At 39.3% G+C, this 13855-nt stretch overlaps 1 protein-coding gene across 5 annotated transcripts in view; it reads left to right on the top strand.

Annotated features, from left to right (window-relative positions):
* The window catches only part of Bbx (BBX high mobility group box domain containing), a 239362-nt gene extending 227044 nt beyond the window's left edge, over window positions 1–12318 (top strand). For 4 of the 5 annotated variants that reach the window (XM_055593924.1, XM_055593899.1, XM_055593906.1 and 1 more), the window contains 3 exons: window positions 1222–1419; window positions 2005–2188; window positions 6530–12318. In XM_055593924.1, the coding sequence (XP_055449899.1) occupies window positions 1222–1419; window positions 2005–2188; window positions 6530–6617 (470 nt within the window). In that variant the 3' untranslated portion in view covers window positions 6618–12318. The remainder of the gene's footprint in view (window positions 1–1221; window positions 1420–2004; window positions 2189–6529) is intronic. The other variant, XM_055593919.1, reaches the window with a different exon arrangement.
* The last annotated feature ends 1537 nt before the right edge of the window (window positions 12319–13855 follow it).

Raw genomic sequence — 13855 nt, 5'->3', positions numbered from 1 at the left:
TGAGATTGAATGGCCACTAAGATTGACAGAAAAAAATGCTTATTTTTTTTTTTTTTAATCCAAAGACTTTAAACCACTGGCATTTAAAAAGAGAGTAAGAGTCCCAATCGTGAAACTTGATTGCCTTGTTTTTAAAATCTGTTTGTTTTTATGGGTGTTTTAGCTGCATGTATGTCAGTGATTCACATGTGTGCCTCATGTACACCAAGATCCAAAGGCAGTATTAAATTTCCTGAGATTGTAATTACTGAGGGTTATCTGCCACATGGGTCCTGGGAACCAAACCCAGGTCCTCAAGGAGAACAGCCATTGAGCTTAAGTGCTGAGCCATCTCTCCAGTCCCATATTATATTTACTTTTTAATGTTTACTGCACTAGTAAATATGTTTTCCTTTTTTTATTTCAAAATAAGAGGATGGGAAGGAGGAATGCGTAAGGAAATAAGTGTATAAGACAAGTATTCTCATGTAATCAAAATCAAAGAAGAAAGCTTTATGGCTTGCCCCTTCTTTACTTTCAATGAGAATCACTGAGAATTCAGTCCTGTGTTATTAAATGATTTATTGGTTTTGCAATTACTGTACCAAAACCCAGTCTCTCCATGAACTGTGTTTCATTCAATTATCTCATTAAGCCTGTTCACTGTGTCTTAGAATTCAAAGTTTCATTTGAAAAAAATGAAAAAAAAGAAAAGAAAGAAACTACCAAGGTTTGTCCTATCCTTACTGAAAAGTTTAAGCCTCACAACTTTCTTTTTTGCTCAGTCTAGTCTGGGACTTAAAGGTAAATGTCCCAGCTGTGAATGTGAGTTTAAGAAATGCATATTTAGTCTCTGTGTCTTCACAAGACTACTGTACTGATGCAGAAGATCTCAGAAAGGTGCTCTGATCACACCCAGAACTTGTGATCTCTTAGGATACAAGGGGAAGGTTTGCATTCGTTAACACCTTCACCCCACCCAAGCTTACCAGATCCAAGGATCGATAAAAGGGAAATCAGGAGCTGGGGATGTAGATCACTGGTGGGATGAGACTATCTGAATCCTGTGCAGATTTAAGGAAAATTAAATAAATAGTAAACAAATTGTGGAAATATTTCTTTTTTTCTTCTGTCAATGTTTTGAAAACTCTTGCTCATTCAGATGGGTCAGCCATGTAGAAAGATGTCTTTTCCAGAATGGTGCCAATACCTTGTGTATAACTATGTTTTATCCTATTTCAGCCATATTTTCAGAAGATAAAAACACCACAGAGCCTGCTTATAAGGTTAAAAATGCCCTATCCATTCCCAACACTCCAGAGCCAACAGCAATGCAAGAACCTTTGGTGGGCAGCCAAAAGAGAAAAGCAAGAAAAACTAAGATTACACACCTTGTCAGGACTGCAGATGGCCGTGTATCACCAGCAGGAGGTACTTTGGGTAAGAAGTAAAATCTTTAGGTCAAGGTTGTAAGAGCCAGCAAGTTGTCTACCATGGCTGCATTGGCCAACATGTGACTATAATAAGCCAGATGTCGTTTTCCAACAAAAATCTGGTGTGTTCTGCAACTTTCTCCTCCACACATGTTAACTCTCATGGTCTGAAGCCATAGCTGTTTCTGCAAGTGTGTGTCAAAGGTAGAAAGCAAAGGTAGTCTTTATGGTTGTTGCCGCTTTTCATCAACATCCCCCAAAACAGTCCTTAAGTAAATTCCAGAAGAGCCTAGACTTTGAAAGCTACTAGATGGGTCTGTGTGACATTGTGTTATGTTCATGTCACTACAAGCCAGATTATTAGTAGTCAAAGCAACGAATTAGGGAAACTAAATATATATTTAGCACTTTCTACAAGGCTAATTCAAGCCACCAGGTGATTTATTACATTGGAGAAAGAGACTCTGCATAAGCTTATTTTTGAAGGTAGCAGACATGGACAAGAAAGATGGCTCTCCACACTGTCTGGCATGGTGCTTCCTCAGTGTCCTCTGAATGATTCCCCCCATGATGGATTTCTGTTTTGTTTCAGATGACAAACCAAAGGAGCAACTGCAGAGAAGTCTCCCTAAAGTAACCGAGACATACTGTGGTGATGATTGCTCACACAATGTGGTTGAGGAGCCACGGAGCACTACTCCAGAAATGCCTGCTGTGTCTGCATTCTTTAGCCTCGCTGCACTGGCTGAGGTTGCAGCCATGGAGAATGTGCACAGGTGAGTGATCAAATGTGAGTGGAGGAAGTAGTGTGGAAACCAAGCACTTTGACCATTTCAGAAGTGATTGGCATTGTTCTGGGTTTCCTACTCAGTTCAAGGGCACAGTTATTTGTGAGTTGTTGCAAAGTATACATGTGAATTAGCAATATGGGAAACTTTAGCAAACATGGAAATTAGGTATTTTTTCTGAATATTGTAATGTCCCATGACCAAACTTTATTTCCATAAGAAGCAGTAATATCTAAACCTCTTGAAGCCGAGGTGTGAGGGGAGAACAACACAGTATCCTGTGTTGTAATCCATGATGATTACCCTCTCTTATTCCCAGCATTTGTTTTGTATAAATTGGGAGTGATTGTATTTGTTAACTCTCTGTTCCTGTGATAAAACTCCATGACGAAAGCAACTTCTAAAAAGAAAGGGCTTTACAGTACCAGAGGGATGAGAGTCCATCATGGTGGGGAGTCATGGAACAGAAAGCAGCTATGATGGCAGGAGCAGTTAACTGAGTACTCCATCTCAACCATGAGAACAAAGCAGAGAGGAAACAGGAAGTAGGGAAAGACTAAACAGTCAAAGCACCCTCCCCCATCACATGCTTTCTCTGGCAAGGCTCTATCTCTCAAAGATGATTCCACAACCTCCCCAAGTTGTACCAGGCCCCGGGGACCATTTTTCACTTAGAACACTACAGTGGCACTCATCTTATGGAGCTGTTATATAGATGGCTGACAGCACAGTGCTAAGGATGGTGTTGGTAGCCATGAGAGTACTCCACCGAAACACTGTGTGTTCAAGGCAGGGTCCAAATTGACATCTGACTCATGGCTCACAGAAACCCATTATTTTTCTTCAACCGTATGATCTGTACCTCAGTTTCCTCACCTTATGTTGAACATGATGATATCCCCAAAGAATCAAAAGTTGTAAGGATCTGACCAAGATCAGTCATGATAACTGTTTGAACTCCGTAAAGCTCCCATAGAGAGGACATTAGGTTCTGAGTTTATAATTGGATCTTCTGCTATTCAGTGGATCCTTTCGGAAAGAAAGAAGGGCTTCTTGTGAACCCAGGTGTTTTACTTTTTTATTCAAAATGGATTACCCACTGACAAGTAACTATACAGATCTGCAGTGCTGGAGCTTTGTGCCCCTCTTAACTTCAGGTGAACCTGAAGGCCTTAGTAGTAGCTCTATCTCTTCCTGGTCCTTTAGCTGTCAATTCCATTGCTTCCTGACATCAGCCTCCAGATATCTCCAGAAGTCACATTCCTATTCACTAGTGCACTGAGACTTCCCACTGGTGAGTGAGTGCTGACAGACATTGCTGGGATCTGCTAAGTCTGTGAGAGAGATGATGCTTCTCCACTTGCATACTCAGCTAGAATCATGATAAAGGGCTCTTGTCTGTCAGCTAGCTTTACATGACCTCTTGCTTAAAACAGCAGTGAAAACCCACATAAGCGTTTCCACTCTCAGCAAACCTACCCCTGCCCTCCACAGCCCTGCTGTGCACTCATGGAAATACTGACCCCATCCCAACTAGGACATGCTTGCCTTTGTACATCTGCACAGGTGAGTTGCTGTTCGGCCTCCTGGTCCTGTGTTTCGTCCCCTTTTCTCAAACACCCTGCTGCTGCTGGAACATGCCCCATGCAAAGTGTGTGCATACCTTTCTAAGACCAGCCGCTCACTGGGTTGTAATTATGTCTGCTGATAGATTTTGAAAACAAAGCATTGGTTTTATTCTTTGTGTCACTGCTTAGGTGACCCCTGTTCTAACAGTAGGTGAATGGATGAGTTATTTCTTAATGTATGGCAGCCTAACTGTGTAGGCACAGAAAAATGCTATGTTAAGACTTTCCTATCACTTCCTATTAGAAAGACCAGCATTGATCCTACCTTTAAATATAACTAGACAATCATAAAGGTCACAAACCAGCATCTTCAAACAATTTTTCTTGAAGAAAGAGTTGAACATACTGGACAATTAGTATTCAACAGCAGCCACACATGAATGAATAAATTAATAGAAATTTGGTCCTAGTAACTTTAGTGTCTTGTATGCTCCAAGTATTGTATATATCAGTATTCTTTTTCCTTTTTACATAAGAAGAAAAATGTGCACATAACTTGCTGCATTTTAATATCAACAGCTTCTGTTCTGTGTATTCTGAAGAAGAGCTTGTTAGAGGATGAAACCTGTCGAAATACTACTTGTCACTCCAGCTGTTTTCAGTGCTGTGCTATGCACCACAGGCCAGAGCAGAGGCAGTCTCAGTGTGCTTGTCTGGGCAGGCTTGTGGGTTCACCGATGTTGTCTTAGGATGAGAAAGTTGGCTGAAATTAGTAATATTTTTAAATAGGACTTTAATAACCATGAGGTATACTTTTTACTGCTAAACATACAAAGTAGTGAAAAATCAGCTGTGTTTTGGCACAGATTCAATCCAAATGAGAGAAGCCTCCATGAGTTCTCTATTTCTGTCAGAAAATTTCCCTCTGTGTATACTGACTTTGGCCCAACTATTGGACTGGATGTGCTTCCCATTTAAAATTCAGTGTCAGTACTTAATTTTGTCTTTGACATATGGAAGGAATTTTGTCATATGGAAGGTTCATGCTGCCTCTTTTTTGTTGTTGTTTTTATTTTAATTTTTATTAATTACACTTTATTCACTTTGTATCCCCCCCTGTAGCTCCTTCCCTTCTCTCCTCCCAATCCCATCCTCCTTCCCCCTTCTCCATCCATACCCCCTCCCCAAGTCCACTGATAGGGGAGGTCCTCCTCTCCTTCCTTCTGATCCTAGTCTATCAGGTCTCATCAGGAATGGCTGTATTGTCTTCCCCTGTGCCCTGGTAAGGCTGCTTCCCCCTTAGGGGAAGGTGATCAAAGAGGAGGCCAATCAGTTCATGTCAGAGACAGTCCCTGTTCCTATTACTGTGGAACCCACTTGGACACTGAACTTCCATTCGCTGCATCTGTGCAGGGGTTTTAGGTTATCTTCAAGCATGGTTCTTGGAGGTCTCAGGAAAGACCTCTGTACGCAGATTTTTTGATTCTGTTGCTCTCCTTGTGGAGTTCCTGTCCTGTCCAGGTCTTACTATTTCCCACTTCTTTCATAAGATTCCCTGTACTCTGCCCAAAGGTTGGCCATAAGTCTCAGCATCTGCTTTGATACCCTGCAGGGTAGAGTCTTTCAGAGGTCCTCTGTGGCAGGCGCCTGTCCTGTTCCCTGTTTTCTCCTTCTGATGTCCATCCTCTTTGCCTTTCTGAATGGGGATTGAGCATTTTAGCCAGAGTCCTCCTCCTTGATTAGTTTCTTTAGGTGTACAGATTTTAGTAGGTTTATCCTATATTAAATGTCTAATCGCCACTTATGAGTGAGTATATACCCTGTGTGTTTTTCTGCTTCTTTGATACCTTACTCAGGATGATCTTTTCCAGTTCCCACCACTTACCTGCAAATTTCTTGATTTCCTTGTTTTTTATTGCTGAGTAATATTCCACTGTGTAGATGTACCACAATTTCTGTATCCATTCCTCAAATGAGGGGCATCTGGGCTGTTTCCAGCTTCTGGCTATTTCAAATAAAGCTGTTACAAACATGGTTGAGCAGATGTCCTTATTGCATATTTGAGCGTCTTTTGGATATATGCCTAGGAGTGGTATAGCTGAATCTTGAGGAAGCGCTATTCCTAATTGTCTGAGAAATTGCCAGATTGCTTTCCAGAGTGCTTGTACAAGTTTACATTCCCACCTCATGCTGCCTCTTTACTTGTTTATTTTTGCTCTTTTTGTTGTTTTGTTTGAGTCTCGGGCTCTTTTTTTCTTCAGGAGAACTTAAGTTTTAAATTAGGTGTATTATCCACCTTAAAAAAATGAACCTGGATATTTCCCATCAAAATAGAAGAGTTTCCTCTTTGGGCACATTGAACACCAAAAAGTGTTGTTTAGAAATATCCATGCATTAAGTGGAAGGTGTTACCATAGAATATCACTCTTTGCTGAAAGGTTTCCATTTTCTTAAGCAACTACTCAGATCTGTGGGTATTTCAGGTTTTTATCTCTACAGAGTGGAAGGCCTTAGCTTTGGATGGTAACAAGAAAATACTTTGTAGGACAAGGGGAGATGACAGGACTGTTCAGAAAAGAAAGAAAAGGAGAAGGAAGGAACAAAGTAAAATTCTAAGGACAAAACGAGCTTTAATTAAATGACTAAGTAGCAATTAATTATTGTTGAATGAGACAATGGAAAGTTCTTATTATTTCTTGTTCTTGCCTATCTCAGATTATATGCCCTAAGTAAATGACTTTTTTCCCCTCTTGTTTTACAGAGGTCAGAGATCAACTCCTCTCACCCATGATGGACAGCCAAAAGAAATGTCGCAGGCTCCTGTACTTATTTCTTGCGCTGACCAGTGACACGGTCTTTATTTGTAAAACATTGTGCTTTACCTTCTACCCTAGCCTTGTCTTTACAGGGATGCTAGCGAGTCCATGTGGTGGGAAGTGCAGACTGCAGACAAGTGCTTGTTGCCCCACACAGCCCAGAATCACTTGAAGCCGAATTTAGCATTTTGGGCCCATTTGTTGTTTCAGAAATCACAATTTTGAGGGCAGTGTTACTGTGTGATACTGAGCAAAAGCAAAGTGATTCTGGACCTTTGCCTACATGGAAGGGAAGCTTTTGATGGTGAACAGTGGTGACTTGGTAAAAGGCTGCCTTTGCTGTAGCTCATCCAGCATCTCTTTTACCAACCAGAGAGTGTGAAACTAGTTTCATATATTACCTAGTTATTCTTTCAAAACAAACAAAAAAACCCTGACGCACTGCACTAGTTATTATTAGATATTCTTAGTCTTTTGTACATGAAGATTTAAGTTCTAAGATGGTTTATATAATAGGTTATACCTACATTTATATTGTAGAATAAATATTAAAAAGCCTGTACCAGAGACTCCCAAGCAGCATGGGCAGGCAGACGTACCATTGTTAGCGGTGTATGCTCGGCCTCGTGGTCCATATATTCTGCACTTTTATATTTGCCACCAGAGTGGTAGTGGTAGTTTGCTGGCAGAGAGAGAGATTGATTGATTGATTGATTGATTGATTGATTGATTTTGAGATTGAGAAAGAATGTTACAATTCTTACAATCTGAATTCTTTTCTTAGCCTTGAGTGACCAAGAAGAATTTGCTTGGGGCAAATTGTGGCAAATATTTTCCCAGACAGGGGAAGCATCCTGCAGATTACAGATTACTGATGTTTTCATGCCTTGAGGATTCTTTTATTTTTACACAGCGGTCTAAGTGACCAATGAATCGTTCATACAAACAGACAAAAAAAAAAAAAAAAAAAAGACAAAAATATTATTCAGAAGTGACCTTAGTATTACTTCATTATTCTAAACACATTGAAGATGCTCACTTCATATGGACTTGGAGCTTCAGACCTTTTACATCCATGACAGACAGACTTGACGGGTTGCGATTGCTATGCACAGCCTCATAGGCACTGCAGTTTTTAGAAGCCATTTGGAGTTTGTATTGTTGAGGAGGTATTGAGTAAACGAAGGGGGGGAGGTGTGTGTGAAGTGTGCCTCTCAGTCAGATCCACCTACAAGTTTCTGTTTCCTCTTTATGTTTTGTTGCTTTTAAGCATAAAACCAACCATATGCCAGTGCCAAGTGGATTAACTGGCTTACAACATTCAACATATTGACTTAACCACCTGACGTTCACAGTGTCTTGTTTCCTAGCAACAGATGCAAAGTGATACATCAAAATTAATCTGAGGCTACAGATTTTACAGGGTATTTGTTCCACAGCACAAAGTATTTCCCCACTCTTGCAGCACAGCACAAACTACCCAAATTTTAATTTTTGGATCCCAGCAATAATTTTTAATAGTTTTCAAACTGGTGGAGTTTTGATAGTGCTAGCTGGAGTTTGAAGCTTTTGAATTAGATCTCTAAATGGTGACAGTTTACATGGTTTTATCTAGCTTTCTTATTTATACTTGACTGAATTGTAATGATGATTTTTTTTCTAATTGTAATTTGACCTAATAGCCATATAAAATGACTATATTAATACTGTCTAGGTCTAGCTTCTTGTGGTTGTAGATATTACTTCAGTTCCGGTGCTGGAAAATATGTACAACAATACTAACAGAATTGAAAAAGATAGAGGTTTGTTTTGTTTGTTGTTCTTTTTCCAAAGCAGGTAGGGAGGGCAGCAGAGTATTAGAATTGTGTCCTCAAAAATTCATGTCATTGTGGGAATGGAGGAAGCAGGAATTATAAAAGGTAAATCAGTAGGTATAGCTTAACCCCATTCACCTAGAAATAAATCAAGTGAACAGCCCCAGATTTTAACATACTCTTTTTACTATGATAACTGTTTTAATAATATTTTCTAAATTTCAAAAAAAAAAAAAAAAAGTGAATGTTTGGAAATTGCTGGGTCCTGATGTTGGTGGCTGTTGGAGTTTTGGACCACTTGCTAGCAGTGATTTAAACATGATAATTAGCTGAAACCCAAAAAAAAAATTATAGCAAAAGTAGAAAACCAACAATTGCATTGGTGCAGAACATGCATCTTGACAATGGTACTAACTTGTTATTCTCTAGAACACAGTAGATTAGATCTATTTTTGCCAGAGCACCCTCCTTCAGTCCTCCGAATACATTTCACTAGAGTCCCTTAAGAGATTGCTGTATATTCCAGAGACCTTTTTAAAAAAAAAAAAAAAAAAAAAAAGAAGAAGAAGAAGAAGCAAACAAGAAATGACTTTTTTCTACGTGGTTATATCTTACCTGGTCTGCTTTTCCTAAAACCCAGTGGCTTTTCCCTTAGGGAGGGTGGGAATGGGAGGGACTTACTGGATATGACTGTTTTCAGATACTTTAAAAACAAACCTTTTTGTAGAAATGTTTAATTTTTAAGCGGTTAGGCACTGAGAGTAGCAGAAATCCTGCAAAGCTTTATAGTTCTACAAGTGAGGTCTTGATTTCAGTAGCTGTGCTCTCATGCCCCGAATCTGCTGGAGAGGGGTGTTGGTATTTTCAGGTAACATTTGTTAGCACAAATCCTTTAGTCCATTATGTTGTACTCTGTTCTTTTAGTGTTGTCATCTTCATTTCACTTCTCTCCTTCTGGAAAACGGTGTTGTTGTATTGCTCTGATGTGTACTTTTGATCTGCCGGCAAGCACCGTCTACACTAACATTTGTCTCACCGAGTCCTCAAGAAAACAAGTCGTTGCACCTTATGTATATCTCAAGTAAACCAAAATACAATGTTGTTCTGCTTTGTTCTATTCTAAATCATTGTAGCATATCTTTTTGAAACCACTTTGCATTTAGTTGAAATTGTCAATATTTATGCTTTTAAGCTTAATTTCTGGATTCAAACCTGTATATAAAACTTTTGAAAGTTGTCCTTGCCCTTCTCTACAGTGCTGGAAGTGGAAGGTCCTGTCTCAGGTGCCAGCGTAGAACTCTTCCAGCGTTCTCTAGTCTTTTATTTATTTTAGTTGTTCTGGTATTTCCAATGTAATTTTGAAGTATCTAGAATATATTATAGTAACTAAAACTGCAGCTCTTAAGCTGAGTGGAAGAAAATACTGTAAGACATCCTTGAAGTTTTGTTTGGGTACTGTAAATGAATGAGGCAAAGGAAAACGTCCCACAGTTACATTGGAAACTACAGGTTCTTGTTCCCAAATTAGGTTAGTCTCAGGTGGTGAATCAAAATTCCTAATTCATTCAGCCTCCTCTTGATTGATCTTGTCATTCTGGCAGCCTTTTCCCCACAAGTATCAGGAATTATTTAATTTTGTCAGATGTTGCTCAGAAGCCATGTTGAAATAATTCCCATAATATCATTGTTCTACTTCCTGCTTTTACAGTTACTAGAGAAAAATGATGGCAACACTATGAGTGGAAAGGAGCATCTGAACCCGCCTGGGGGTTGGAGTTTGATGTATTGAATCCCTATGTTTTCTTACTAGTCAGATGTTTTGCTAAGTCATAAATGTGTTTGCACTCTGCAGTCTTTGGCTCAGCGTACAGAAGTGTTTGCACCAATGTAAACTCTCAAGCAAATTATAAATTGCTATGGAACAGACATTAGCTGAAAACTGAATGACATGTTTTGTTTATAGGGTGGGGTGGGGAATACTGCAAAGCTCTGTTCCAAGCTTGGCATTTGATATTAATGTGAAGCAGTGGGACCATGCTGCCTGCTAAACTACTGTATGCGTCATAAGTGTTCTGAAGACCAGCAGCTGAAGGTTGGAGGACAGCACCCATTCAACAGTGGAGAAGCACCACCTGTTCATCAGGGGAGGCCTGGAGTCATCGTTTCTAAGGGAAATGTTTGGGTGTACATGAATCTGTTGAGATTCACCTTTGATTGCACTGCTCCACAGAGCCCTCAGTTAAGGCCAATCCTCATGGGCTACCTCGGCTTTCAAAGTTAATTTCATAACTCTGTCTCTCACCTCTACCTTCAGTGCCACAATTTATCACTACAGTGTTTTGACTTCACAAAACCGGCTTCTCCAGAAAGAACAACGCCGTGCTGCAATGGGCAGTAGAAGCAAGTGCTTGTCACATTTGACCTGTAAAGTGTTTGGAGTGACTGCTAGGTGGAAATTGAATTTAGATTCTTCCCGCACATCCTTGTTTTTGCACTTTATGCAAAGTGTACTAATTGCTAATTAGATGTTGTTTCTGTTTATACAGGCATTCCCAAAGAGTTAGACTGGACTTGGTTTTATTTGAGTTTGGGGATTGTTAAAGTCTTACTTAGATTAACTAACAGCGTGTATAATGAAACAAGCAGCTATGTAGTTCATGGAACCATGTGTCTGGAGAAGCGTCAGGGTTTGATGGACTACTTTGCTTGTGTTTGGAAGTGAGAGCTAAGTTGGTTGTACCCCATGCTGAATGACTGTCCTTTTCTATGGGGACAGTGTTACCTTCTTACATTTCAGAACAAAGAAGCAACAGAAGTAAATGACATACGTTTGACTTCTTTGTATATCTGCACCTATCTGTGCTACCCTTTCCTTCAGATATATAAATATACATTTATGAGGGAGGAAATTTTTCCTCTTTTGACCAAATTTTATATGTGGTGATGTGATTTTTACTGATAAATTTGCAAGAGGAACTTTGTAGAGTTAAAAGTTCTGTGGCCACTGTTTTGTTTTGCTTTGTTGTTTTTTGTTTTGTTGGTTTTCTTTGTTTCTTTCTTGGCAGCCAGTGGTCAAACTGATCATGCCTTTGATTTTATTTTCATGCACAGAACTAGTTTTTTGTGAACATTACTACTACTTCCAAAGATTTTCTGATAACTTGGGCCAGAACTGGTGACTGAGTAAAAAGGGTCTGATTGAATGCCTCCAAACCCACCCACAACACGAATCTTACCTCACAAGCTCTAACCTAAATCATAGAGACACTCATGTTCCATGCAACGTCACTGACTTCTCTGTTGCTTGCCAGAAGGTGTTTGCTCTTGTCTCCTGACACCTCACGTTAGTGCCTAGGCTCTCAGAGCAACAGAACCTAGGGTTGGGAAGGCTCGGGACCTTGAGCTTAGCAATTGTTCAGCCACATTTTCATGTCATTAGTACTAAGCAAAAGCCTCTGGCTCTCAGGAATTTGTCAAAGATTGATGAAACCTGAGGTTCCACACACCAGGTTATAAACTGGTTCTCATAGGTTTGAACTGCTTATATACGTGTCATTAATTAACCATAGCTTCATTTGACCCCAGGTCTTAAAGTCTGTTGACAGTCTCAGCATGACCGATTCACTCATTTTTATTTTTATTTCGTTTTGCTTTGGAAATTGGCGTGGTTCTCTTTAGAGTTGGTGTAAACATGCCATGTAATAAATGATTTCCAGTTAATGGTACAACAGAATTATTGCTTTCTTAGATGTATGTGTAGTAAAAGTCAATATACACATTTATATAATTTCTTCAAAATCTTATATCTAATTTGATATTTCTAAAAATTGCACATGTAAGTCATGTGTATAACATGCTAAAGTACTTTAACTGTGATCTTAAAACTGAATAAAAATATTTAATAAAAATTTGAAATATTTTAAAGATACTATTCAAATACATTTCTTATGTTCACACTACCAACCACAGACTGTGTGCCTTCAGTGTACTATGTCCACTAAAAACAAAAGAGAAAATAATAAAGGATTCTTCAACTATTTCAGAATATCAGTTAATGGTTTCCCCTTGCACTATGTTCACCTGAGCCTGACCATTGTCTGAGGAATACATTAGGAGACTCTTCCCTAATGTAAGTAAGGGTTGTCCAACAGAAGAAGTTTCACCACAGGCAGCCACAAGCTTTAGGAAAGAGAGTTTGACATCCTCTTGCCTTAGATCATAATAAAATTGTCTAGTTACATCATGTAGGTCATGGCCCAACAGTAAAAGCCCAGACCTCAAGCTGAATGCACAGAGCATTCCTGAACCTTATTTTAAGAGCTGGATGTGGTGGTGCTCACCTTTATCCCATCACTTAGGGAAGTAAAAGCAGGCGATCTGCGTTTGAAGCCAGCTCCAGAAAAGCTAGGGCTATGTAATGAGACCCTGTCTCAAACATAAAATCCAAAGCAAAACAGTTCTCTGGAAACCATATGGATATCAATATAGATGTGTGATAACATTGATTTGGTCCCAAGTTCTGGACAATCACCCACTTACTATTGGGCTTTGAGCATCCCTGAATCACTTACTGAAAGTGATGTGGCCTGGAGAGATGGCTCAGAGGTTAAGAGCACTGGCTGTTCTTCCAAAGGCCCTGAGTTTGAGTCCCAGCAACCACATGGTGGCTCATAACCATCTGTAATGAGATCTGGTGCCCTCTTCTGGCCTGCAGACACACATGCAGGAAGAATACTAAATATCTTTTTATTTTTTTAAGTGGTAAGTAGTTGTGCTACTACCTAAATTGCTGTGGGGATAAAAACAATGTTGGCATGGTACCTTTAAAGTAAATGTACATTAAGTGCTAGTTATTCTATGTCCAAGTTGGCTTCTTGAGTATATTCAAAGGACGCAGAGTGGCCACACGGTTGCATACAATGTGATTCTCCACAATCTGAGGCAGGAAAATTGAGAATTTCAGGTTAGCGTCAAAGTGTGCAGTATTCTAGTTAGGTTGCTTTGGGAAGTGTGATGATGTGAAAACGCTTAATGGGTTAAGTTTCTATATCTTCATACTTAGGTATGTGAACGTAAAATTGATCTACTTCATAATTCTCCTTACTGAGAATAAAATCAAGAGAGGGAGGCTGCTAGAAGGGGGTGGGGGAGATCCTTGCTAAAGATATAAATTCTGTTAGAAAAAGTGACAGTGTATGCATATGTGTAATTATACAGTGTTATATGTATCAATACTGCTGCATCCTTTTAAATAGAACATGAAATCTCTTGCAAGGAAAAAGAAAGTTATTAACAGTTAAGTGAGGTAAAGCCCAATATGACTGACTTCGTACACTAAAAATATGCTGGAAAAAGAAAATTATTTATCATAATCTACTGCAAACCCTTTTGTTGGAATTACAGAACTTCAATACATGCAAAAGAGTTTATATTTTTAATATATGTACCCATCACCCT

Source organism: Psammomys obesus, unplaced genomic scaffold, assembly GCF_907164565.1.
Source record: "Psammomys obesus unplaced genomic scaffold, mPsaObe1.curated_primary_1811, whole genome shotgun sequence".
NCBI classification, from domain to species: Eukaryota; Metazoa; Chordata; class Mammalia; order Rodentia; family Muridae; genus Psammomys; species Psammomys obesus.
This window is presented reverse-complemented; position numbering and strand designations above follow the sequence as displayed.